Source organism: Delphinus delphis, chromosome 1 (genome assembly GCF_949987515.2).
Source record: "Delphinus delphis chromosome 1, mDelDel1.2, whole genome shotgun sequence".
NCBI classification, from domain to species: Eukaryota; Metazoa; Chordata; class Mammalia; order Artiodactyla; family Delphinidae; genus Delphinus; species Delphinus delphis.
The window spans coordinates 7411598-7438563 of NC_082683.1; the positions used below are offsets into that span (position 1 = coordinate 7411598).

The 26966-nt window shown below is 51.4% G+C and overlaps 1 protein-coding gene across 3 annotated transcripts in view; it reads right to left on the reverse strand.

Moving 5' to 3' along the window:
* Positions 1-448: 448 nt before the first annotated feature.
* Positions 449-26966, reverse strand: part of CTNNBIP1 (catenin beta interacting protein 1) — a 52922-nt gene continuing 26404 nt past the window's right edge. For 2 of the 3 annotated variants that reach the window (XM_060030559.1, XM_060030614.1), the window contains 3 exons: positions 19025-19143; positions 18374-18464; positions 449-2890 (listed from right to left, as the gene is read on the reverse strand). In XM_060030559.1, coding sequence (XP_059886542.1) covers positions 2832-2890; positions 18374-18464; positions 19025-19120 — 246 coding nt within the window. In that variant the 5' untranslated portion in view covers positions 19121-19143 and the 3' untranslated portion in view covers positions 449-2831. Of the gene's footprint in view, positions 2891-18373; positions 18465-19024; positions 19144-19757; positions 19848-26966 lie in introns of those variants that run through there. The other variant, XM_060030655.1, reaches the window with a different exon arrangement.

The following is a 26966-nucleotide window of genomic DNA, read 5'->3' on the forward strand; positions in this document are numbered from 1 at the left end:
GAAATGACTTTAGCTTCCGAACTTGAATATACAGCCAAACACCAACGGATCTTGTTTCTGGGACGATGGACGGATGGATAGTCTGTTTGGACTTTTGTTACAAGCATTCTAAGACCACTGCCATCACACAGGATGTTGGGGTGTCTGGATAGACGGGGTGCTCAGTGTCTGCTTGAGAGCATGGAGTGGGGAGGCCACGTCTGAGGATTACTGACCTCAGCCCAACTAGGACAATACTGGGAACCTCCAGGTCAAAAAGGGGGCTCACCCTTCCTACAGACGTGTCAGCTGGGGTGGGTAGATCTGGGAATTCTCCCAAACCCCCGGCTCCACTCCAGGTCATAGACAATTCAACTAGCAAACATGGTGTTTTCGCCCCTCCTCGGGGAGGGCGGGCCCCAGCAGCAGAGTCCACGTGATGCGGGGAAATCAGCTCATGAGCCAAACTATTAAAAATCTTTATTGTTAATTATTTTCTTCAACAGAAATATTTTTAGTTGAAATACGAAGCCACAGCAACATTTCCACTTTTCTTCTGCAGAAGATGAGACAGATCAGGGCCATCGCAAGTTACAAGAGGGAGGCCCATGACCCTGACAAGGACAGACTGGGGCAGGAACACACCGTCAGCCAGGACTCGGACCCTTGACGGGGGCTACAGGTACAAGGAGAGGGGCCAGCCGGCAACACTGGCAAAGACAGCTGATAACAGATGTTACAACCTGGGTGGTGGGGGGAGACTGAACAAAACTCACCTTTCCCCAGGGGCTCAGCTGGAGCTGCGGGCCACTGAGCTGGGAACGAGTACAGACACACATGTGTGTGTACACGCACTGCCCCCCCTGGAGGAGGATGCTCTCAGGCCCCTGCTGGGGTCCACAGTCCTTGTCCCCTGGGGATCAACGGCTTTTTCAGACTAATGGCCAGCTAGCCAGGGCGGGGGGCCCCTGTGTGTAGGAGGATGGGGTGTCTAGGTCGTGTCAAGTCCTCCGCTGGGGCAAGGCTCAGAGGAAGCTCAGAGCACAGTGTGAACGGCCACGGGGCCATGGGGCTCCCGGGGGCTGGGGCCCGGGACACGCTGGCGTTCAGCTCCCTTGCTCCACGACAGCCCCAAGCCCCGAGAAGGGGGAAGTTTGGCCCTTAGCGTCTTCTCCTGGCTCTGGGTACCGGGGGTGAGAAGGAGACCTCAGCCATCTACTACCTCCGGGATGGGGGTGGGAGGTCGCGGCGGGGGCGTGGGGAGGCTTCCCCTCCCCAGGCCCGCATCTTCCTCCAACTCCCCACCCAGATTCCACTCCCGCGAGAGATGCAGGGAGCAGGACAGGCCGCCTCCAGGGGGAGGAGGGCAGGTGGGAAGACTTGGGGCTCCTGCAGCCCTTCAAAGACCACTGCTCTGCAATGTCTTTCTGGGGGCGGGGTTGAGGGCCAGCCGGGTGGCACTCGCTCACTGAAGACCCAGCCAGCGGTCCCAGTGGGCACTTCATAAATAATGACACTGTCCCTTCCAGGCTGCTGCGGAGAGAGACCCTTCTGAAGGCAGTGCAGTGAAGGGCACGGCCTCGGATGAGAGAGCTCCCAGGGCTGGGCAGGACCCACTGCGCTGGCAGCGCACACCTCGGGAGGAGGCTGGGGGAGGTGGGAGGGTGCGTTTCGCGCCAAAGGCCTCCTGGGCCTTGTGAGCCAAGCTGGGGCCTTTGTGGGGGTTCTGGGCTCTCGGGCAGAGACCTCTGCTATGTTTCGCGGTCTCAGAGCTGGGAGCAGCTCCTGCCCCTTATAAGAGGAGCCCCCACCATGAGGCCTCAGGAAGTTGAATATGGAGGGAATGGCTCAGCGCGGGCAGGCTGGAGAGGCCCGGATGGCGCGTGTGAGCGATTCCATTCTCACCAAGGGATGCTGGCTGGTTGCCAACTCATGAAGTGATGCGTGTAAATCCTGGCTAATGGTCACCTCTAAGCTCTGGGCTGCTCGTTCAGGACAACACAAACCTCCTTGGGGCCCTGTTTTCCAGCTGTGGGCCCTGCTTGGCGTCCTAGGGGTCCCCTCGCTGATGGAGCCTGCTGTGGTCATTAAAGCAAAAGCACTCTCTAGGTGGACCCCCGGGCTGGAGAGGGCCCGCACGCAGCAGGGGGTGGGCAGCCCATGGCAACAGGAGTCATGGGTGAGCCAATGGGAAACCAAACACACATATCGAAAGCCAATCAAATGCAAACACAAAAAACACGTCAAAGCAGCAGCAGCAAGCTCTTTGTGTAATAAATATTGCAAAGCGCACTTGGTTTCTTTCTTTCTTTCTTTTTTCAAGTCAAATATAACAACCAACGTCCCAAACCCTGTTTTCAACATTCAAAAGAGAGGAGCTGTTGCCATCAGCAGAACACCTGCAGCCAATCAAAGAAAAAAAACCGTTTCCCATTAGCCAGCCAATCAAAATCCTTTTCCAGTTTAAGCAGCCAATCGGACCTCTTCACATTCCTAAAAAGTGACCGAAATAAAGCACCAGAGCTCGGAGAGCTTCCTGAGAAGCCATACACCGAGGCGCATTTTTTTTTTTTTTTTAAATAAGAGTCAGAAATAAAAAGGTTTGCGTTGGTCGAGATTTAAAAATAAAAAGGTTTCTTCCCGCAGCCAATCATGAGTCCGTCCCTTTAAGCCAATCGTAACTGCACCACTGGTATCTCCCTGGAGGATTCTGAGTGGCCGTGGGGCGGGACGGGAAGGGGTGGGGTGAGGGGGTCGGGGTAGGGAAGGTGACCCTCTGCCACTCAGCCGGTGAGGTCCACACAGATCTCCTGGCCTTTGCCAGCCTCCAGGGTATTCCAAGGGGTTTGCAGCTACTGCCTCCGGTCCTCCGTCTCCGACCTGGAAAACGCCATCACCACATCCTCTGCACCTGCAGACCAGGGTGAAAGAATTGCTGCTGGATGGTCCTCTGGCCCTGGGCTGCAACCTGGGACAAGGCGAGGAGGCTGCGGCCCCCGATGCAGTGTCAGTCAGTCCACTGTAGCGGGGTGCTTTCCGAGAACAAAGTGCTTCTGGGGGAGCCCACCTCCCCTCTGGGCCTGGGCCTCCCCTACAGCCTGGCCAGGGTAGGCCAGCAACCCTGCTGCACGGCTGTGGGCTGCAGGCCGCAGGGGCGAGGCTCAGAGGCTCGCTCAAGGCTACACGGTGAAGAGGTGAGCGTGCCAAGAACCCAGGCTGCTGTCCTGGAGCAGGGCTCTGCTTGTGACCCTTGCTCCAAGGTCACCAAAGCCGGGGGCCCTTGGGAACCTCTCTCTTCCTTCTTAAGACTCTTGTTTTGATCCCTTTGGAGGATCTTGCTCATAATTCCTAACAGCCAGTCCTCTTTGCCCAAACCCAGCACCTGCTCAGGGGAGCGCGGCCAGGCCCATTTCCAGCCCATGGTCGGCCCGGCTCCCATGGAGACAGATAATGGCCATAATCTTTTTGTTGTTATTTTTAATGGTGGATTTGAGGATTCTGGTCCAGGCACTCATGAAATCACTTCCTTTGTCTTGTTTTCCATAAGACAGGCTCTGACATGCAGCCAGAAAAGGCAGGAAGGAGGGAAAGAGCCTGAAATGCTGACCTGCCTCCCCCACCTGAAGCTGCTGGGCAGGAAGGACTGAGTGGCAGACCCTGCAGGGCAGGTGAGGTGACCTGCAGGTCCCACCCCACCTCCTGGGCCCGGACCCTGCCTGGGCCCTGCCACTTTCTCCCCTTTCCCCCTGCCCCCCCTTTTTTTTTTTTGGCTGCACAGCATATAGGATCTTAGTTCCCCAACCAGGGATCAAACCCGTGCCCCCTGCAGTGGAAACACGGAGTCTTAACCACTGGACCCCCAGGGAAGTCCCGCTCTCCCCTTTCTCTAAAGGATCGTTCTTGGTAGCACCCTGAACGTGAAGTAACAGTCAGTTGCCCATGGCCTTTTAGACAAACTTCTCTTCTGTTCCGCTGGAGGACTTCCCGGGGAGGGGGATCGGAGCAGCAGAAACAGGAAAGGCCACTGAGGGGCGCGCGGGCAGCGGGGCGCGGTGGGGCGGCGGACATGTGAAACGGAGTCAGGGAGAGGGCAGGACGCCACCACGGCCGGCCCCCACCCCGGGGCGTGGTGTCGGCCACCTCCGTCCACGCCACAGGGAGTCACCCCTTCCCACTGGCAGCCTCGTCCTGACCTCCTTCCTAACTGCCCTGCCACACGGAGGAGGCACGCAGGCATGGGTGCTGTAGAAGGAGGGCCCGTCCACAAGGATGTAACATTACAGGCGTGTCCTTCGGTTTGGGGCGCCAGAGGGCCAAGGTGCTACACAGGGGAGTAACCGTGCCACACATGCCCCATCTGCCTTGATGGGGTTCTGCTGTTACCAGTACAACCTCTATTCCTGCAAAGGGGAACGAGCTTCTAGAAAGGAGCTCAAATCATCTGACTCTTGGGATTGGGCTCCTTTGCTTGGGAAGCCCTACCAGTCCTTCCCCTGTCGTCCCGGGAACATTCTGTTCTCGCCTCAGTCCTCGGACCACGCAATACCACTGCGGCAGAATTTTCCTAGCAACCACAGAATCCAAGGTTACATCATACCCTGCACGGCAGCTGAGCTGGTTACCTAACAGATGCCGGCTTTTCCCGAGTGCCGCCTCTCCAGCTCGCTGAGCAGGAGGGGGCTGAAGAGAGACCACGAAAGGGGACTTGTGAGCAAAAGATGCAATGAACAGGGACAGCCCACTCACTTCTTTCCTTGCCCGTCTCGTGGGCTTTCTCGAAGGGACCTTGGGCCTCTGCAGGCACAAAAATAGCACCAGCTGCCCCAGGAAGGAAGAGTGAGTCTGCAGAGGGAATGGCCACTGGCTCCTTGGAGGAGCCCAGACTCGGGGGCTGCCCAGTGTGTGTAGCTGGGCTACACCCTGAGAGGTGGAGAAAGAAGTCACCTCCTCAAGGTCATGCAGGGACTCCAACAACTATTTAGCAAGACACCTGAGGCAGTGCTGCAACGCCAGCTGGTGGCCCCATCCCTGGCTGGGGTGGGGAAGGCTAGGAATCTGCAGCTCCCATTTATAGAGCCTCCCACTCTGCTGCTCGCTGGGTGCGGAAAGGGCCCACAGAGCTGCTGCCCATCCCTACTCTGTTCTGTTCCTAAAGGACTTGCTGTTTTCCAGGCCTCACCACCAGGGATCTGCTTTCCTTTGGGGCCCGAGCGGGGGCAGGCTCTTCCAGAGCATTGTCTGACCTGTCCTTATCACTGGCTGGCCTGGTACTCATCATTCAACAAGGGCCTGACCTGAGCTCACAGGCCTCTGGGCGAGGATGCTGCCCTTCCCTTTCCTCTTTTCCATGGAACTTGGGCCAGTTACCTAACAGGGAGGGTGAGCTGCTTAGTTAGTTATTAAGATTCAAGCTCTTAGAGCCTGAGAGCCAGGAGGGGTCTCCAAGGTTAACCCTCATGGTCCCTCCTTCTCCCTTAAAGGCTAGGATGTGGGGGTTCCTCAGATGCTCTCACTGTCCTGGAAACGCAGGACTCACAACAGGAAGATGTTACAAGGAAGCCAGCAGGCCGAGCCCACCGCCTCTGCGCCGTCAGCTAGGTTTACTATCCTGTTTTACCGACAAGGCTGGTCCACCCCACTGGTACCTCTGCTGACGCTGTCTGGACTTGGGTTCAGAGTTTGTCCTTTCTGTTTGTCCTTTCCCACCAGATGCCATGAGCACAGGAGGGGAGAAGATGATCAGTCTCTCCTGTTCCACACTCTCTGACCCATTAAAAGATAAAGCCAAAACCAGATGAAGACATCGCAAGGAAAGAGAACTACAGACCAGTCTCTCTTATGAATATAGATATTCATAATACCTATGATATGCAAAAATACTCACAAAATACTAGCAAATGGAATACATCAACATATAAAAAGGATTATTTACTCTGACCAAGTGACATTTATCCCAGGAATGCAAGGTTGGTTTAATATCCAAAAATCAATTAATGTAATATATCCTATCAATAGAAAAAAGGACAAAAACCATATAATCATCTGAATAGACATAGAAAACACATCTGGCAAAATTCAATACCCCTTCATGATAAAAACACCCAACACACTAGGAATAAAAGTGAACTTCCTCAATCTGATAAAGGGCATTTACTAAAAACCCACAGTTATTATCATACTTAATGGTGAAAGATTGAAAGCTCTCCCCCTTCAAGATTAGGAACAAGAAAACAATGTCCACTCTCACCATTTCTATTCAATACTGTGTTGAAGGTTTCTATCCAGGGCAATTTGGCAAGAAAAAGAAATAAAAGGCATCCAAATTGGAAAGAAGTATTGATAAAACTATATTTGTAGATGACATGGATCTTACATATAGAAAATCCTAAGGAAGCCACTAAAAGACTATTAGAACTAATAAACAAGTTTAAGTTGCAGGATATAAGGTCAATGTACAAAAATCATTTGTATTTCTATAAACTAGAAATGACTAATCTGAAAATGAAATTAAGAAAACAATTTCATTTACAGTAGCAGCAAAAATAATAAAATACTTAGGAATAAATTTAACAAATGAAGTATGAAATTTGGACTCTAAAAAGAACAAAACATCAATGTCTTAAAACATCGCCGGATGAAATTCAACACAATTTCTATCAAATCCCCGCTGCCTTTCTTGCAGAAACTGACAACCTGCTCCTAAAATTCATATGGAAACGCAAAGGATGCAGAAGAGCCAAAACAATCTTGAGAAAAAAGAACAAGGTTGGACCCACACTTTTGAATTTCAAAACTTACTACAAAGCTACTGTAAACAAGTTTGGGTGGAAATTGGCATAGATCAATGGAATAGAATTGAGAAGCTGGAAATCAACCTTCCCATTTATGGTCAATTAAGTTTTGACAAAGGTGCCGAGGGTTCAATGGGAAAGAACTGAACAAATGGTACTGGGACAACGAGATATACTCCCATGTAAAAGATGAAGTTGAACCCTTACCTTGCACCATATACAAAAATTAACTCAAAATGGAGGAATGACCTAAATATAAGAGCTGAAGTTATGAAACTCTTAGAAGAAAACACAGGAGTAAATCTTCGTAGTCTTGGGTTAGGAAATGGTTTCTTAGATATGACACCCAAAGCACCATCAACGAAAGAAAAAAATAAATAAATTGGGCTTTATCAAAGTTAAAAGCCTTTTTTTCTTTTTTTTTTCTCCCCACAATTTGGCCACGCCGCATGTGGGATCTTAGTTCCCCGACCAGGAATCAAACCCGCGCCCCCTTCATTGGAAGCGTGGAGTCTTAACCACTGGACCACCAGGGAAGCCCCCAAAGTTAAAAGCTTTTATGCTTCAAAAAACACTATCAAAAAAATTGAAAAGACAACCTACAGAATGGGAGAAGATATCTGCAAATCATATATCTGGTAAGGGACTCCTATCTAGAATATATAAGTAACACAATTCAATAATAATAAAAAGTCAAACAACTCAATTTTTTAAATGGGCCAAGAACTCGAATAGACATTTCTCCAGAAAAGATATATGAATGGTCAACAAGGGCATGAAAAGACGCTCAACATCATCAGTCATTATGGAAATGCAAATCAAAACCACAATGAGACACCACTTCATACCCAATGGACAGCTGGAATCAAAAAGACAGACAATAACAAGCATTAGCAAGGATGTGGAGAAATTTGAACCCTCAGACTTTGCTGGTGGAATGTCAAATGGTGCAGCCCCACGCCTGCCCCACCTGCAGCCTGCCCCATCTCAGCCCATGGCACCTCCATCCCCTGGTTGCTCAGGTCAAAAACCCTGGGGTATTCCCGATTCCCTGTCTCACACACACACTCCACGTATAACACATCAGCAAATCCCGCTGGCTGTGCTTTTAAAATGTATCCTGAATACATTACCATTTCCCCTACTACCACTCTGGTCCAGGCCACCACTACCCCTCTCACTAGCCTCCTGTACCCTCTTTTCCTGGATCTCCCCTCTCTGGACCCCGAGGGTCCATTCTCCACATAGCAGTCAGAAGGAAGTTCTTAAAACTATGAGTCAGATCCTGCCACTCCTTTGCTCAAAACTCTCCAAAGGTGGTTTATTGTAAGATTTCTCATCATACTCAAGGGAAACTCCAAACTCCACACTGTGGCTTCAAGACCCACCATGATCTGGCCTCTCGCTGTCTTTTCACCCCTTTTTATATGCCTCCTCGCACCCCCCGCTCCGCTCCAGCCACATGGGCTCCTGGCTGTTCTTCAGGCACAGGCACTTGCAACCCAGGACCTTTGCACCTGCGGTTTCCTTTGCCTCAATGCTCTGCTCACAGCTCTCGCACTTCATGCCAGTCTGTGTAAAATCACCTCCCCAGGCCCTCACTGACCACAGCATCTAACACAGTGATACAGGACGAATCGTTACAGGTGAGGAGCCTGACGCTCAGAGAGATGAAGCAACTCAGTAAATCAGAGGCAGAGGGAGGACCCGACGCAGACTCCGAACACCAAGCTACACTACATGTTTTGTCGTTTTCTATTAGGAAAAGGATGTATCGGTCCTGCTCCAGTTACCCTGAGCACTGGGGCTGCTCAGGCCTCCTGGCAGAGACTGCAGTAATCCATCTGCTCCCATTAGAATGGAACCAAGACCCAGGATTTATAACGCAACACCAGAGCAGCCCTGGGGTATCTTGGAGAAAATTCAACATGGAATCCAGAAGACCAACCTGGGAGGAGCCCAGACGCCCAGCCCCTGCCCCCGCCTACTGTTCTGCCAGGTGCCCCCCTAGTCCCATGGCTCCCCTGCCACGGGGAGCAGGGCCAAGGCGCTGGAGAGGGCACAGCTCTCTGAACCAGGGCAGGGCACCGAGGGGGCCATCCCACCCCACGGCCCGTGCCAGCTCTGCCCCTTTAATGGAGTCCAGTCAAGTGACTGGGGAGAGAAAAATGACAAATATTCAGGAGCTTAGAAAAGGGAGGCTGGCCCCTAGCTGGGGGCGGGAGACAGACAATGGGGTCACTGGTCTGTTTGCAAGCTCAGGATGAATTCACACCAGCAGAATCACAAGCCCAGCCCAGGCTCCACACACCAGCACCACCCTCAGCCCACGTCCCGCTCACCGAAGGGAACCAGCATGCTGCCATCGGGAAGCCAGCTCACTACAGGGTGCTGGGGCACAGCGGGCAGGGAGCAGTGTGGTTTGGAGAAAGGCCCAAGAATGAGAAAAAACAGGAAAGAGGAACAGGGAGATGGCTGCAGCCCTAAGGTGATGGACGGAGTAAGGGTACACCCGGCCGCTATTTCTCAGACCTGGCCGGAGACATCCTAGTGGAGCCCTTTGCCCTTTTCCAGGAAAGGCACAGACCCTGGAGCTCACATGGAGCTGGGCCTGGCTCCAGGGCGGACGAGGACTGCTCCAGACACCACCACCACCCCCTCTCCAGGAGGGACCCCGCGGAGAGAGAGACCAGGCAGCGGAAGGAAGGGATGAAGCCTCGTCGGGCAGCAGGGATGTGCTAACCGTGCTGGTCCAGCCTACAGCTCAGCAAAGCGCCTGGCTGCGGGGGGACAGGCTGCGGAGAGCTCTTCCAGCTCCTGCAGAGTCCAGCCGGGAGGAGTGGATGCTCACAGGTGGCTGGAGAGAGGCAACAGCCCTGAGAGTAGACCCTCCCCGGGAAACCAACACAAGGTAACAAAAGCCTGGGCCAGCTTCCAAAGCCTTCCAGCCCCAGTGCCCCACAGTTCAGGACACAGCCCGGTACAGATGTCACCAGAGAAAAGGCGGGGACTCCCAGCACCAGCACCAGCCATAAGTGGGGACACCCACGTCACCCGATGCAGGGTCATGGGCTCCTGCAAGGGCGGCAGCACCCCAGCCTCTCTGAAAGCCTCACGCCCATCCCTGGCCGGAGCTGAGCACAACTACTCCATGCTGGGCTCGGGCATCTCAGCCTCCTGACCTCCTAATGGGCCTAACACCCTCCCAATGAGGGCAAATGACTGGGGCCTGGAAAACTCCGTATCCTCCATGCACACGGCTGACCGGCTGGAGAGGAAACACGGCCACACGCACCAAAGCGTCCAGGGAATGATTCCCATTCCCGACGTCTGCCCCTTGTCTGACCACGTGGTTTTCGGCTTTGGTGCTTCCTCTCTGCCCCCTGAGCTCACTTTCTTGCTGTGCATACCCACCAGCATCTGCTACTCGGCTACCCACCTACCCGAAAACTGCACGGCTCAGCTACTGGCTCTGGGGAGATGAGCCAGGCAGCGAGGCTCCCAGGAAAACAGGTCCCAGACACTCCTACAAGGGCAAACGTCTCCACGGGGGTGAAACTCGGGCACCATCCTGGACTAGGTCTCCCTCCAGACAGCCCCAAACCTGCCTGGCGGCATGTGCTGCTTTTAGCAGCCGTAGCCTAGGAGCCCAGGGCTGCTATACAGCTCAGCTCTGCCACCCAAAGCTCCCAGACGATGGCTTTTACCCAGAGACAGCACGACACTGGTCGCCAAGGTCTCAGCAGCCAAGGCAGGCTCCAGGTACCTGGTGGTACCTGGGCCCAGGTGGGAGGCGGCTCCTGGCAGGGGTCCTGGGCCTCCTGACAGACCAACGAGCGCCTCCCCAGGCTTGGGCTCCCTTGGTGGATCACGGTACCTGGACCTGGGTCTGACCCCTGCCTACCCGTGCGATACTGGGCAAGTCCTTGCACATCCACCTGCGTTTCCTCACCTGCAAAACACACGTATCCTGCCCATCTGACTGACCTGGATAACGTCCGCAGCATAAAGCATCACAAACAGCATCTTGTGGGGTTACCCCTCAGGGTTCTAGTACACCTGCTCTGCTCTAGTCCCACGTGCCCCAAACCCACCTCACCCCCCCATACCCCACTGAGCCCAGCACACACATCCTACCTCTGGGGCTTTCTAGGGGGGTTCCCTTCCCTCAGGGTCAGTCATCCTGTGATCTGCACCCAAAATTCTTTACGTGTTTGCCCGTGTTTCCATCTGCCCTGCTGCGCTGGCAACTCGAGGCCGGGGGCGGTCGCCTGGCACCCAGATCAATGGGCTACTGTGAACAGGACAGTGCCATCGCTGGCCCAACTGGCCTTGATGCTCTTCCCCGGGACAGAGGTCTGCCTCTTCTGGGTGTCAGGAGTGGGAGCAGAGGTGCACAGGGGCTTGGAGGCCCCTGCTCTCAGCTCTACACAATAGCACCCATCACGTTGGTAAAGGAAGGTCAAGGCAGCCCTTCACCGGCCGGAACCAGAGGCCGAACTGAGCGACCAGCTCTGCTCTTCAGCTCTTTCCCTTTCTTGGGGTTATTTATTTCAATTAATTTTTATTGGAGTATAGTTGCTTTACAATGCTGTGTCAGTTTCTGCTGTGCAGCAAAGTGAATCAACCATCATATATATATCTCCCCTCTTTTTTGGATTTCCTTCCCATTTAGGTCACCGAAGAGTATTGAGTAGAGTTCCCTGTGCTATACAGCAGGTTCTCATTAGTTACCTATTTAATACATGGTATCAATAGTGTATATATAGTGGTATATATGGTGTCAGTAGTGTATATCCCAATCTCCCAATTCATCCCCCTCAACATGGGGTATTTTTTATTCTTTTTCCGTGACACAAGTTATCATGTACCAAGTCATTCTGGTTGATTTTCCAGTCGGATTCAATGTATATGAGATTTTTGGGTTCAATTTTATTATTATTAGGTTACAGGTAATTCTCATGAAAGTGTTGATTAAAGTTTAAAAAGATTAGCTTCCCATCCCACTGACTGGAATTCTCCCGGGGCCTGACAGTAATTTCAGTCCAGAGTTGGTTGTCACCTGGAGCCTCTGGGAGAGAAGCCTCAGAGCCGCACGTGAGCAGATGGGGGTCCCGGGACCCCGGCAGCTGGTCCGCACAGAGGGGTAGCCTCGGTCTACACAGGGATCTGACAGACCCCACTCTGTGCCAGAGCTGGACCACGGGGAAATGTGAGACTGCGAGCACAGCACGGACCCTGGCCCCTCGGGGCTCCTGACCTGATGTGATAACCGCTACAGGGAAGGAAAGATCCGCAGGCAGTCCAGGAGCCAGAGGAGGGAAGCGGGCCGACCCTGGAAGGGCAGAGAGGGCGGCAGAGGAAGGGAAAGAGCAGAGGCCAGATGGTGTGGGAAGGGATTCCAGGAAGAATGCTGGCTGTAAAACAGAGATTGTGCCAGCACCCCACTCGAGGGCCGCTGAGAGGGTCAAGTGGGGTGATGAGCATAGGGGTGAGCTTGCTTGGTCCCTGGAAGAGCCGTGCACTGGGTGGGCCCTCTCCTTGGGCCGCTGGCTCCCTGCTGGGTTGCCCATGACCACAGCTATTTTAACAAGGTTCTCAGTGTAACCCTGAGACCAAATGACCTATTTTAGGCTTGCTGGCAGCGGACCCTGAGCCTGCAGCCTTGGCTTCCGCAGGGGAAAGCCGGAAGAGCCCTGGGACCGCCCAGCTGGCTCAGGCTGGGGACCTTCCCTGGAAAGTCTCTTCGAGAAAGAGTGTGATCAGACACAGGCTGGAACAGGCCTGGGGAGCCAGCGTGCCAGGGCCTGGGCCCTGGGCTCCAGGGCCAGAAAGAGGGGAAGAGAAAGGACGAGGGCTTCCTTAACAAAATGGGCCACATCAAGACAGGGTCCCTCCAGCCCCAGGATGGCTGGACAAAGGTCTATACGAAGCATGACTCGAGGATGGTAGTTCTGCAGGCGACTGGCCATGAGGAGGCCTTTGCCAAGTGTACCAGGGGCCTGGAACTGGCACTCGCCGCATCCGTCCCCGATGTGGTGCTGGGGCAGAGAGAGACCTGGAGCTCAAACAGAACCAGCACGTTCAAAGGCACCTGGAGGTGAAAGGCCCAGAAAAAGAAGGCAGCAGGAAATCCTTCCAATTTTCTCATGCCCTCCTGAAATACCATGCTAACTCCCTACAGCACACCTGCTCCTCTGGTAAAACACTGTTCTGCTTAAAAATGCATATGGCCTGTAAGCCACTCCTAGACGGTCTTTGTTTACCACACCCTGGACCCACATGACCCGTTCTATGACCTTGAGCACCTTACTCAACCCCTCAGGGCCTGTTTTCTCATCGTGAAAGTGGGCCTGTGACAGTGGCTGCCTCACAGGGCTGTCATGAGGATTCTCTGGAATAACTTTAATGCTACCTGACATGGAACCTGGCACATAGGAGGAGCTCGATAAATTAAATTAATTATAATCAATAGCAAAAATGAAAAACAAATGTTGAGTAGTAAAGGATCAGGGGACTTCCCTGGTGGTCCCGTGGGTAAGACTCCTCACTCCCAATGCAGGGGGCCTGGGTTTGATCCCTGGTCGGGGAACTAGATCCCACATGCACGCCGCAACTAAGAGTTCATGCGCCGCAACTAAAGATCCCACGTGCCGCAACTAAGACCTGGCGCAGCCACAAACAAAAAAAGGTAAAGGATCGGTCAAAAAATGATAGCACAGCCACATGGCTGCATATCACGTGACTGCTAAAATGTTTTCTTGAAAATCGTTTGAGGACATGGTAAAATTATCATAAGTGAAAACATGGATGTTAAAATGGATATTACAACGTTTACACTGTATGGTCTCAACTCTGAAAATGAAAATACATGCATATTTTTTAAAAAAGTCTGCTGGGAAATTAATGCAAGGGAATAGTGATTCTAGCTACACGGTAGGAGTCAATCCTCTAAGCTTTTCTGCTGTTTGTCTTTCCCAATGACTTTCCACAATGACTATGCATTCTTTCATAGCCAGGAAAAACGATCGACATATGTTATGGAGAGAACAGCACTGACAATAAGAAAGGCACGAACTCAGCATTCTGTTGAGCCTGCTTTGGAAGCTACTGCTCTCCGCCCCCGAGCCTCAAGCTGGGGCTTCTCAGCAAGGCGACTTTCCCAGAGAAGCAATGATTGCCTTTGGTTCAAAGTCAGTCCAGCGAGGATGTCGGGTCTGCTTGGCCACCCTGGGGACCAGGAGACAAGCGCTCCATGTTCCTGCCTTTTCGGGGGACTATGGGCTCCCAGACCCAGAGTCTGGTCCATTCATTCACCCAAGAACATGCTGGCGCTCTGGGGGGCCCAGCCCCACAAATACAAAGAGGGAAGCCACAAGGGGCTCAGAGTTGGTCAAGAGATGGACCAGGAGACAGTATGGGGAGTAGCAGGGCCGAGGTACACGTGTGCGGTGGGGATCACAGGAGGGCCTGGCCCTGCCTGTGGGAGGCAGGGGAGGGGGTGGGCTCAGGGCTGGGCTCCTGGCAGCCGAGAGGCAAATGTGGGGACGGAAAGGCGTGAACGCACGAGGCCTGAGACGGGAGCTGAAAGTCATTCACTGTGGCTGTTTGTGGGGCATGAGGTCCTGGTGTCGGGTGGGCAGGGGTCCTGCTCATCACGCTAAGGGGTTTGGATTTTATCCTCAAGGCAGTAAAGAGCCACTGAAAGATTTTAAGTCGGGAAGAGACCCGCTGATGTAGCCTTCGATACTCACTCTGGGTACAGGGTAGAAAGTGCACAGAGAGGGCAAGACGAGAAGTCAAGGTGCCAGTTAGGGGCTGTTTGTGGTGATCGAGACAAGAATTAACACGGGCTCAGACCAAAATGCGGGTTCAAACCAAGATGGAGAAGACAAAGCAGATGTGAGGAGCATTAAGGCGGGAGAATCAAGAGGACCTGGTAACCTCCTAGGTACCTGAGGAAGACAGGAGTCAGTGGCTGGTCCCCAGGACACTGGGTTCATGGGGTGGCACATCCTCACAACAGAGAATACAGGTGGGAGCACAGATCCCGGGGCGGGGAGAGGTTACGACCCTGAACGTGCTGAATGTGGGGCGTGTGCGGCCAGACGGCCAGTAGAGAGCGCGCATCAATCTGGGGGTCAGCAGGGGGTCTGGGCTGAGGGGGTGTATTTGGAAGGCATCGACCAGAGCTCTGTTGGGAGTCACGGGAGTGATGTGACCTCCCAGGGAGAGCGTGTGACACTGAGAGGAGAGGACAAAATATGGAGAACACCAGCATGACCATGGTGAGGGGAAAGGAGGCACTGGGGGGGCGGGGGGTGGGAGGCAGTGAGCAGAGAGAAGCAGAAAATGGGGGAGGGGGGAGAGAGAGAGGGGGGTCTCATGGAAGACAAGGGAGGGAAAGGAGGGCTTCCAGAAGGAGGCTTTCGAGGGTGGTCTTGGAACAGCACAGCCCAGGCAGGTCTACCCACTGTCCAGTGCAGTACTGGGGGGCCTCTGGGGCCCTCTCCTGGAACCATTTGGTGAGGCGCTATGGTGCAGGCCTGAGCAACAGGGTCTCCAGCACCTACCTGGACCCAGCAGATACTGAACACGTGTTCACCGAGGGAAGAATGGGATGGGGGGCGGCCGGGAGGCGTGGGCTGAGGGATGCCCAGCTTGCTGCTCTCCTACCTGGGTCTGGGGAGGGCAAGCAGTGCTCCCGGTACCAGACCCCTCCAGCCCCAGAGGGGAAGTGTGTGCGGGTCCAAGGTGGTGGGCAGGACCCCGGGACGGATGGCCAAGCGCTGACCCATTGATGGGGCGGCCTCAGGCCCCCTACTGAGGGCAGCTGGAACAGCACAGGTCAGAGTTGCGGGAGCCGGCGGAGCAGCGCACAGGCATTTGCTGAGAGACAGTGCCGCCTAGTGGCAGGAGGTGCTCACACCAGGCTTCTACGGGACGGTCCCGCCCATCACCCCGAATGCTCCTAGGCCTTTCTGGGCCTTTCATGCTGGGGTCCTGAGCACTGGAAGCAATGATCCAGGGCTCTTGCCACCCGGGTGGCACCTGAGACTCTGACAGCAACATGCCCTGTGGCATCAGCTGAGGTCGGCTCTGCCAACGGGGAAGGTGGGCAGGCTAGAATGTTATCAAAGCCCCATCTGGCCCCATGGTGTGGGCAGAAATGCAGGGTCCTGCTCTCAGGCTTGAACCTCCGTAGTGGGAGAGACTGGACTGCTTGCTGTTTTGTTGGCACAAAGAAAATACAGTAAGCCTGTGAGGCTTGTCGCTGGAGGTGACTGTGGGGCGAGGGGCAGACTGAAGGGCAGCCCAGCAGCAGAGACCCATCTCCCCAGAGATTCTCACCCAGCTCCAGGTTCACTCCCAGGAGCCTGCTTCCCGGAGAGAAGTACCCAAGGCCAGCCTGTCTGTCTGTGGACGCCCCACACCCAGGAGGGCCCGGATTCCAGGGCCACGAAATCACACCCACAGGCCCACGGCTCACTCCTGACTGCTCAGCAGTTTCAGGCCAGGTGAGGTCACCGTGACCGCCTTAAATAACTCAGCAGAGCTCATTTTTATTTTCAGTTGTTGGTTTAGCTGAGCAAGACGAAACGAGTTTGCTTAAAAACACTTTTTAAAACTTCCCCTTTAAACAACAAGGTCCTACAGTACAGCACAGAGAACTATATTCAATATCCTATGAGAAACCATAATGGAAAAGAATATTTAAAAAAAGAATGTATGTATATATGTAAAACTAAATCACTTTGCTGTAGAGTAGAAATTAACACAACATTGTAAATCAACTATACTTCAATTAAAAAAAAAAGAAAAATAGGAAACCAAAAAAGCCATTCAGAATCTAAAAAAAAACTTCCCTTATTGTAAAAGAAGTGTATGCGCAATGTTAAAAAAAATTAGTTTTACAAAAAACTGTGTGACTTGGAAAGTCAAAGTCCCTTATGTGGTTCCACCCTCCATCAAAATTTTCTCTAAACAACCTGGTAAATATTCTTTCAGCTTCTTTTGCTCTATACGCATACATTCGTGTGTGTGTGAATATGGGCAGGGGGTAGGGAGTGTATGTGGTGGTGTTTTCTATACTGACAGTTCTATAGCTTCTTTTGATTTTTTTCCCATTAACAGCTTTCTACTTAGAGGCATTCTTACCCCTGCAGCTCAAATTCAGGTTAACCCAGTGACCCAAGACCAGGCTGGGAGAAAAGGTGATGCCCCAGGGACTCAGAAGCCTGAGGGTTTCAAGTGAATGCGGTTGGGGAGCAGGGGAGAGGGACCCACGCTAAAACCCAGATCAGCCCTGGAGGAGAAAAGACCTCTCCCAGAAGAAATATCCCAGGACGGGGTGGGGGGGCAGACTCCACACCCCTTATCTCCTCCCCAGCGGTGGCTGACAGCACAGCTGGCGCAGACAGGGTGCGGCACGAGGGTGGCCCGGGCGAGAGGCTGTCCCCGGGAGCTGCTGGGGCCACGGGAACACCCTCTACATTTCTGCTGACTTGGGCGCACAGGCTGGGTCACACCCAGCGTCAGAGCTCGGGAACCGGGTCCTGCGCCAGGGCAGAGCCCGGCGTGTGACATCCAGGAAAACAAGGGCAGCCTCAGGAAAAGCAGTCCCGTGTGCCAGGTCTGCTCACCTCCCCGGCCTCAGGGATCAGCAAACACGCCCATCAGCACTCTGCTCCTGGGAGCCCGCTCACACCAGACAGGTCACCGGCTGCACGATTCAACAGCCAAGAATTCCAAGCAATTGGAAATTGGTGGTCAGGGTCCTGGGCTACAGGGTCAGGATAAGGCTTCCAGAAAGGGAGAGCCCATTAAGTGCCCAGCAGCTTCCTGCGGCTCCAGGACAGACAGAGACAAACCCAGCTCTGCAATCGGGCTGCAGGTTTGCATCCTGGGCCCCCCAGGAACTGGCTGCAGTGGCTTATTGCTTCAGAACCCCCGTTTCCTTGCCTGCTAAGTAGAAGTAATAGAGCTGGCAGCTCAAGCCTGCTAGACAATGAACACTCAGTGTTACCCACTACCATTATTACAACTGGCTGAGGGTACTCAAAAGAGAAATAGCTCCCTTGGGCACACGGAGACCTCCAGGACCACTGGGGCCACCTTCCTGGGCACAGCCAGGAACACAGCAGCCACTGTGCAGCCCGCACCTAGAGCAGGCCCCTGCACACAAGGGTGGTTTCCTTGTCCCTGAACAGGGTACTCGGGGGCGGGGGGCAGGGGCAGGCAAAGGCTGAAGAAATGCAACCACCAGAGCCTCTGCAGCTATGGGGCCCCCAGACACCTCCATTTCTTCCTCTTCCTCCCCCAGGCCTAGAAAGGGATCCCCCCCCATTACCTGATTGGGTCCTTGGCTCCCAGCTGGGGAAGGAGAAGGGACCCGCCTGGAGGCTCTGGAGGCTCTGCAGGCTCCACGTCTAGACGCTGCCGCCAGCTGGGGCTCAGCTCTGTGGGTGAGGGAGCTGCCGCCCCGAAATCTCTCTCTCGTGGACCACCCATCTGGAAGGGCTGGAGCTACGCTTTCTAAAGGAACCACAACTTGCTGTCGCTGGCCACGCGGGCCCTCGACTCTCCCTGGTCAATGGACTCACCCTGGTCGATGGAGTGCTGGGGCAGCTGGCTGAGCTGGCTGCTGACCACCCCCGCGTAGGTGCGCAGGAACTCCTCCTCGCTGGCCGTCAGCTGCAGGGGCGAGAGGGCTGGGTGAAGGGTGGCCCGCACCCGCTCCCTGGGCCTCTGTTGTTGCGAACTGACCTTCTAGTTCCAGGGTGAGCACCCTCTCCTCTCTGCTCCCACCCCTAAAACTTGGTCCATGGGGCCCACAGGCCTTGGCACCGGGATCAGATCGGGGACGGGGATTCCAGCATAGGGCAGGCCCTGCTTGGGGAGCCCCTCCCTCTCCTGTTGAGAAGGGCCACTGCACATCTGCTGCCCTCTCGGTGGCTGTCCTGCCCGCCGGTCACCACCGGAAGAGAAGACTCCCGGTAGAGGGGAGGAAAGGAAGGTCAGGGCCTTTAGGACCCTCACCCACTTGGCCCAAACATGGCACAGGGAGTGCCATGCCGAACTGGACATGCGGGTGCCTGTGCCCGGGAGCCTGAATTAGCCACAGCCAAGCCAGAGGCCTGGCATCCCCATCCCCAGACCACAGCTGCTACAGAAGGTGGTCACAGCCCCTCTGCCCGCCGGCATCAGGCACCCTCCCTGGGACACCTGCTGCTCGACGCCCCGAAGGCACTCACGTTGGAGCCCATCTTCCTCAGCATGAGCAGCACTCGGACCTTCTGCTGAATGTACATCTCCTCCGGACTCTTCCCGGGGGCCCCCTCGCGGTTCATGCCCTGGCCAGCTCTGGGGACTCCTGCAGAGCGAGGAGAAGCATGGGGTGGGGCGGTGTCAGGACGAGACATACCCGCATACCGGCACAAGTTGTCAGGCCGCCCATGTTGCATCAGGGGCTCGTTTCTGAGAGCCCAGAGCAGGTGGCGAGCTGCCCGTTCCTCCCTCACGCCTGCTGGCCCGACAGCCAGACTGAGCAGGGATCTCCCCGGAGCAGGCACTGGTGGCCAGCCCCCTCTGTGTGTGGAGCTGTCAGGCCCAGGTGGCTGAGCTGACCCAGACTTCTTGCCAGCTCTACCTTCCAGCCACCCCTCAGCAAGGCTCCTGCTAAGAGCCCAGGAGATGTGCTGCATGAAACCCAAAGTGTCCCCGTCTTTCAAAGCCAGCAACTTCCATGAGGAGCAAAGTGACATGATCAGAGGCAGCCGGCTGGGGCCTGTAGCTGGAGAAGCCATGGGATCAGTACCCAGCCCCCAAACACCAAGACAGCTCCCTCTGCAAAAGTCCCTGACGAGTTCAAGAGGCTGCCTCCTGGGCTGGGCTCCAAGGAGTCCCTCGATGGGGACGGCGAGCCCGGGGCTGCGGGCACACACACCTGCCCGGGCTCGCTGCCGCCACCCTCACAAGCCCACCCACCTGTCACAGGGTGGCTCCTGCACGCGGCAGCTGCGTCCAGGTGCAGCAGGGACCCGACCTGCAGAAAGGTCCCAGGAGAGAAGTCCCAGGGTTTCCTCCCTCCAGGAGGAGCTGGGGGGAGGAAGCCGGGCGTGGAGGGGTTTGGGTTACACACTTGTAACTCCTGGATGAGTCAGAAATAACGCAGCAGCTGGTGGGGGAGGAGCCCTGGCAGCCCTGGTGCCAAGGAGCTGCGCTCGGAGGACCAAGGGAGCCGGGCTTGCGGGCCAAGGACACTCCTCACACCATCCATCCCTCAGGGGCCAGCAAGCCTTGGACCAGCAGGCTCTCCCAGGTGAAGGGCAGACTCAGAAAGGCGCCAGAGCCCTGGGCAGCAGCCTCCCTGGAGGCTCCTGTCAACCGCTCAGTCCCCAGAAGCTAACAGGGGCTCCGGCCCTAAAAGCCTGCACAATAGGGCAAAATGTGTATTGCGTAGCAATGCAGCTGTGCACTCAATGCAGTGCCGTCTACTTACAGGGCCTTCCTTTCCACCACCAAAGCCCAGGCTCCCTCTTCTACTGTCTGCTATCCTGTCACCTCCTCCTGGTTCAGAAAAGGGTCTAATTAACACTGGTAACCAGGAAGGAGGGGTGAGCTGCCTGCAGAATGACCTCTGGTGAGAGGCAGCCAGCCACCCCCTGGGGCCAGGTGCACGAGCGCAGCGGACAGCCCTCAGTTCCCAGCACAGCTGAGTGGGGAGGCTCGGTTCTGGGGGATCACTCCTCCTCCTGTCCACCCCTTCTCACTTCCTTCCACTCCACCACCCAGCGCAAGTAGCCGGAATGATTTTTTATTTTTTTAATTTTTATTTATTTATTTTTTTTTATAAGTTGTGTGCTCTTTTTTAATTTTTTTATTTTATTTTATTTATTTTTTTATACAGCAGGTTCTTATTAGTCATCAATTTTATACACATCAGTATATACCTGTCCATCCCAACCACCCAATTCAGCACACCACCATCCCCACCCCGCTGTGGCTTTCCCCCCTTGGGGGGAAAAGTTTGTTCTCTACATCTGTGTCTCAACTTCTGCCCTGTAAACCGGTTCATCTGTACCATTTTTCTAGGTTCCACATACATGCGTTAGTATACGATATTTGTTTTTCTCTTTCTGACTTACTTCACTCTGTATGACAGTCTCTAGATCCATCCACGTCTCAACAAATGACTCAATTCCGTTCCTTTTTATGGCTGAGTAATATTCCATTGTATATATGTACCACAACTTCTTTTTTTTTTTTTTTTTTTTGCAGTATGCAGGCCTCTCACTGTTGTGGCCTCTCCTGTTGCGGAGCACAGGCTCCGGACGTGCAGGCTCAGCGGCCATGGCTCACGGTCCTAGCTGCTCCACGGCATGTGGTATCTTCCCGGACCGGGGCACGAACCCATGTCCCCTGCATCGGCAGGCAGACTCTCAACCACTGCGCCACCATGGAAGCCCACCACAACTTCTTTATCCATTCGTCTGTGGATGGGCATTTAGGTTGCTTCCATGACCTAGCTATTGTAAATAGTGCTGCAGTGAACATTGGGGTGCATGTGTCTTTTTGAATTATGGTTTTCTCTGGGTATATGCCCAGTAGTGGGATTGCTGGATCATATGGTAATTCTATTTTACTTTTTTAAGGAAACTCCATACTGTTCTCCATAGTGGCTGTATCAATTTACATTCCCACCAACAGTGAAAGAGGGTTCCCTTTTCTCCACACGCTCTCCAGCATTTGTTGTTTGTAGATTTTCTGATGATGCCCATTCTGACTAGTGTGAGGTGATACCTCACTGTAGTTTTGATTTGCATTTCTCTAATAATTAGTGATGTTGAGCATCCTGTCATGTGCCTCTTGCCCATCTGTATGTCTTCTTTGGAGAAATGTCTATTTAGGTCTTCTGCCCATTTTTGGATTGGGTTGTTTCTTTAATATTGAGCTGCATTAGCTGTTTATATATTTTGGAGATTAATCCTTTGTCCGTTGATTCGTTTGCAAATATTTTCTCCCATTCTGATGGTTGTTTTTTCATCTTGTTTATGGTTTCCTTTGCTGTGCAAAAGCTTTGAAGTTTCGTTAGGTCCCATGTGTTTATCTTTGTTTTTATTTCCATTACTCTAGGAGGTGGATCAAAAAAGATCTTGCTGTGATTTATGTCAAAGAGTGTTCTGCTTATGTTTTCCTCTAAGAGTTTTATAGTGTCTGGTCTTACATTTAGGTCGCGAACCCATTTTGAGTTTATTTTTGTGTATGGGTTAGGGAGTGTTCTAATTTCATTTTTTTACATGTACCTGTCCAGTTTTCCCAGCACCACTTATTGAAGTGACTGTCTTTTCTCCATTGTATATATATCCTTGCCTCCTTTGTCATAGATTAGTTGACCATAGGTGCATGGGTTTATCTCTGGGCTTTCTATCTTGTTCCATTGATCTATATTTCTGTTTTTGTGCCAGTACCATATTGTCTTGATTACTGTAGCTTTGTAGTATAGTCTGAAGTCAGGGAGTCTGATTCCTCCAGCTCCATTTTTTTCCCTCAAGACTGCTTTGGCTATTCGGGGTCTTTTGTGTCTCCATTCAAATTTGAAGATTTTTTGTTCTAGTTCTGTAAAAAATGCCATTGGTAGTTTGATAGGGATTGCACTGAATCTGTAGATTGCTTTGGGTAGTAGAGTCATTTTCACAATACTGATTCTTCCAATCCAAGAACATGGTATATCTCTCCATCTGTTGGTATCATCTTTAATTTATTTCATCAGTGTCTTATAGTTTTCTGCATACAGGTCTTTTGTCTCCCTAGGTAGGTTTATTCCTAGGTATTTTATTCTTTTTGTTGCAATAGTAAATGGAAGTGTTTCCTTAATTTCTCTTTCAGATTTTTCATCATTAGTGCATAGGAATGCAAGAGATTTCTGTGCATTAATTTTGTATCCTGCAACTTTACCAAATTCATTGATTAGCTCTAGTAGTTTTCTGGTGGCATTTTAAGGATTCTCTATGTATAGTATCATGTCATCTGCAAACAGTGACAGTTTTATTTCTTCTTTTCCAATTTGTATTCCTTTTATTTCTTTTTCTTCTCTGATTGCCATGGCTAGGACTTCCAAAACTATGTTGAATAAGAGTGGTGAGAGTGGCATCATTGTCTTGTTCCTGATCTTAGAGGAAATGCTTTCAGTTTTTCACCATTGAGAACGATGTTTGCTCTGGGTTTGTCATATATGGCCTTTATTATGTTGAGGTAGGTTCCCTCTATGCCTACTTTCTGGAGAGTTTTTATCATAAATCGCTGTTGAATTTTGTCAAAAGCTTTTTCTGCATCTATTGAAATGATCATATGGTTTTTGCTTTTTCAATTTGTTAATATGGTGTATCACATTGATTGATTTGCATATATTGAAGAATCCTTGCATCCCTGGGATAAATCCCACTTGATCATGGTGTATGATCCTTTTAATGTGTTGTTGGATTCTGTTTGCTAGTATTTTGTTGAGGATTTTTGCATCTATATTCATCAGTGATACTGGTCTGTAATTTTCTTTTTTTGTAGTATCTTTGTCTGGTTTTGGTAACAGGGTAATGGTGGCCTCATAGAATGAGTTTGGGAGTGTTCCATCCTCTGCAATTTTTTGGAAGAGTTTGAGAAGGATGGGTGTTAGCTCTTCTCTAAATGTTTTACAGAATTCACCTGTGAAGCCATCTGGTCATGGCTTTGTTTGTTGGAAGATTTTTAATCACAGTTTGTTGGAAGATTTTTAATCACAGTTTCAATTTCATTACTTGTGATTGGTCTGTTCATATTTCTGTTTCTTCCTGGTTCAGTCTTGAACGGTTATACCTTTCTAAGAATTTTTCCATTTCTTCCAGGTTGTCCAATTTATTGGCAAAGAGTTGCCTGTAGTAGTCTCTTAGGATGCTTTGTATTTCTGCGGTGTCTGTTGTAACTTCTCCTTTTTCATTTCTAATTTTATTGATTTGAGTCCTCTCCCTCTTTTTCTTTTTTATAAATTTATTTTATTTATTTATTTTTGGCTATGTTGGGTCTTCGTTGCTGCACGCAGGCTTTCTCTAGTTGTGGCGAGTGGGGGCTACTCTTTGTTGTGGTGTGTGGGCTTCTCATTGCAGTGGCTTCTCTCATTGCGGAGCACGGGCTCTAGGTGCCTGGGCTTCAGTAGTTGTGGCACGCAGGCTCAGTATTTGTGGCTCGTGGGCTCTAGAGCGCAGACTCAGTAGTTGTGGTGCACGGGCTTAGTTGCTCCGCGGCATGTGGGATCTTCCCAGACCAGGGCACGGACCTGCATCCCCTGCACTGGCAAGCGGATTCTTAACCACTGCGCTACCAGGGAAGCCCCCTCTTTCTCTTGATGAGTCTGGCTAATGGTTTGTCAATTTTGTTTATCTTCTCAAAGAACCAGCTTTTAGTTTTATTGATCTTTGCTATTGTTTTCTTTGTTTCTATTTCATTTATTTCTGCTCTGATCTTTATGATTTCTTTCCTTCTGCTAACTTTGGGTTTTGTTTGTTCTTCTTTCTCTAGTTCCTTTAGGTGTAAGGTTAGATTGTTTATTTGAGAGTTTTCTTGTTTCTTGAGGTAGGCTTGTATAGCTATAAACTTCCCTTTTAGAACTGCTTTTGCTGCATCCCATCGGTTTTGGATCGTCATGTTTTCATTGTCATTTGTCTCTAGGTATTTTTTAATTTCCTCTTTGATTTCTTCAGTGATCTCTTGGTTATTTAGTAATGTATTGTTTAGCCTCCATGTGTTTGTGATTTTTACATTTTTTCCCCCTGTAATTCATGTCTAATCTCATAGCATTGTGGTCAGAAAAGATGCTTGATATGATTTCAATTTTCTTAAATTTACTGAGGCTTGATTTGTGACCCAAGATGTGATCTATCCTGGAGAATGTTCCGTGCGCACTTGAGAAGTGTAATCTGCTGTTTTTGGACGGAATGTCCTATAAATATCAATTAAATCTATCTGGTCTATTGTGTCATTTAAAGCTTCTGTTTCCTTGTTTATTTTCATTTTGGATGATCTGTCTATTGGTGTAAGTGAGGTGTTAAAGTCCCCCACTATTATTGTGTTACTGTTGATTTTCTCTTTTATAGCTGTTAGCACTTGCCTTATGTATTGAGGTGCTCCTATGTTGGGTGCATATATATTTATAATTGTTATATCTTCTTCTTGGATTGATCCCTTGATCATTATGTAGTGTCCTTCCTTGTCTCTTGTAAGCTTCTTTATTTTAAAGTCTATTTTATCTGATATGAGTATTGCTACTCGAGCTTTCTTTTGATTTCTATTTGCATGGAATATCTTTTTCCATCCCCTCACTTCCAGTCTGTATGTGTCCCTAGGTCTGAAGTGCGTCTCTGGTAGGCAGCATATATATGAGTCTTGTGGGTTTTTTTTTTTTTTTTTTTTTTTTTTTTTTTTTTGCGGTACGCGGGCCTCTCACTGCTGTGGCCTCTCTTGCTGCGGAGCACAGGCTCTGGATGCGCAGTCTCAGCGGCCATGGCTCACGGGCCCAGCCGCTCCATGGCATGTGGGATCCTCCCGGACCGGGACACGAACCCGCGTCCCCTGCATCGGCAGGCAGACCCCCAACAACTGTGCCACCAGGGAAGCCCTGGGTCTTGTTTTTGTATCCATTCAGCGAGTCTGATTTGCTCCTTGTCTTTTGGTTGGAGCATTTAATCCATTCACGTTTAAGGTAATTATCGATATGTATGTTCCTATGACCATTGTCTTAATTGTTTTGGGTTTGTTTTTGTAGGTCCTTTTCTTCTCTTGTGTTTCCCACTTAGAGAAGTTCCTGTAGCATTTGTTGTAGAGCTGGTTTGGTGGTGCTGAATTCTCTTAGCTTTTCCTTGTCTGTAAAGCTTTTGATTTCTCCATCGAAACTGAATGAGATCCTTGCCAGGTACAGTAATCTTGGTTGTAGGTTCTTCCCTTTCATCACTTTAAGTATATCATGGCACTCCCTTCTGGCTTGTAGAGTTTCTGCTGAGAAGTCAGCTGTTAACCTTATGGGAGTTCCCTTGTATGTTATTTGTCGTTTTTCTCTTGCTGCTTTCAATAATTTTTCTTTGTCTTTAATTTTTGCCAATTTGATTACTATGTGTCTCGGCATGTTTCTCCTTGGGTTTATCCTGTATGGGACTCGTTGCACTTCCTGGACTTGGGTGGCTATTTCCTTTCCCATGTTAGGGAAGTTTTTGACTACAATCTCTTGAAATATTTTCTCTGGTCCTTTCTCTCTCTCTTCTCCTTCTGGGACCACTATAATGTGAATGTTGTTGCGTTTAATTTGTCCCAGAGGTCTCTTAGGCTGTCTTCATTTCTTTTCATTCTTTTTTTTTTTTTTTGTGGTACGCGGGCCTCTCACTGTTGTGGCCTCTCCCGTTGCGGAGCACAGGCTTCAAACGCACAGGCTCAGCGGCCACGGCTCACGGGCCCAGCCGCTCTGCGGCATGTGGGATCCTCCCGGACCGGGGCACGAACCCGTGTCCATTGCATCGGCAGGCGGACTCTCAACCACTGCGCCACCAGGGAAGCCCTCTTTTCATTCTTTTTTCTTTATTCTGTTCCGCAGCAGTGAATTCTAGCATTCTGTCTTCCAGGTCACTTACCCGTTCTTCTGCTATTGATTCCTTCTAGTGTAGTTTTCTTTTCAGTTATTGTATTGGTCATTTCTGTTTGTTTCTTCTTTAATTCTTCTAGGTCTTTGTTAAACATTTCTTGCATCTTCTCGATCTTTGCCTCCATTCTTTTTCCGAGGTCCTGGATCATCTTCACTATCATTATTCTGAATTCTTTTTCTGGAAGGTTGCCTATCTCCACTTCATTCAGTTGTTTTTCCTGGGGTTTTATCTTGTTCCTTCATCTGGTACATAGCCCTCTGCCTTTTCATCTTGTCTGCCTTTCTGTGAATGTGGTTTTTGTTCCACACGCTGCAGGATTGTAGTTCTTCTTGCTTCTGCCGTCTGCCCTCTGGTGGATGAGGCTACCTAACTGGAATGATCTTTTTAAAAGCCAGAATGGATGACATTTCTCCCCACTCCAACCTACCCCAGGATACGCTTCACGCCCTTGCCAGGACCCCACATGGCCGGCTCTGCCTCTCGCTCCCACTCCTCCCCTCTGTCTCGCTGGCCCCCAGTTTGTTTCTAGGACCTG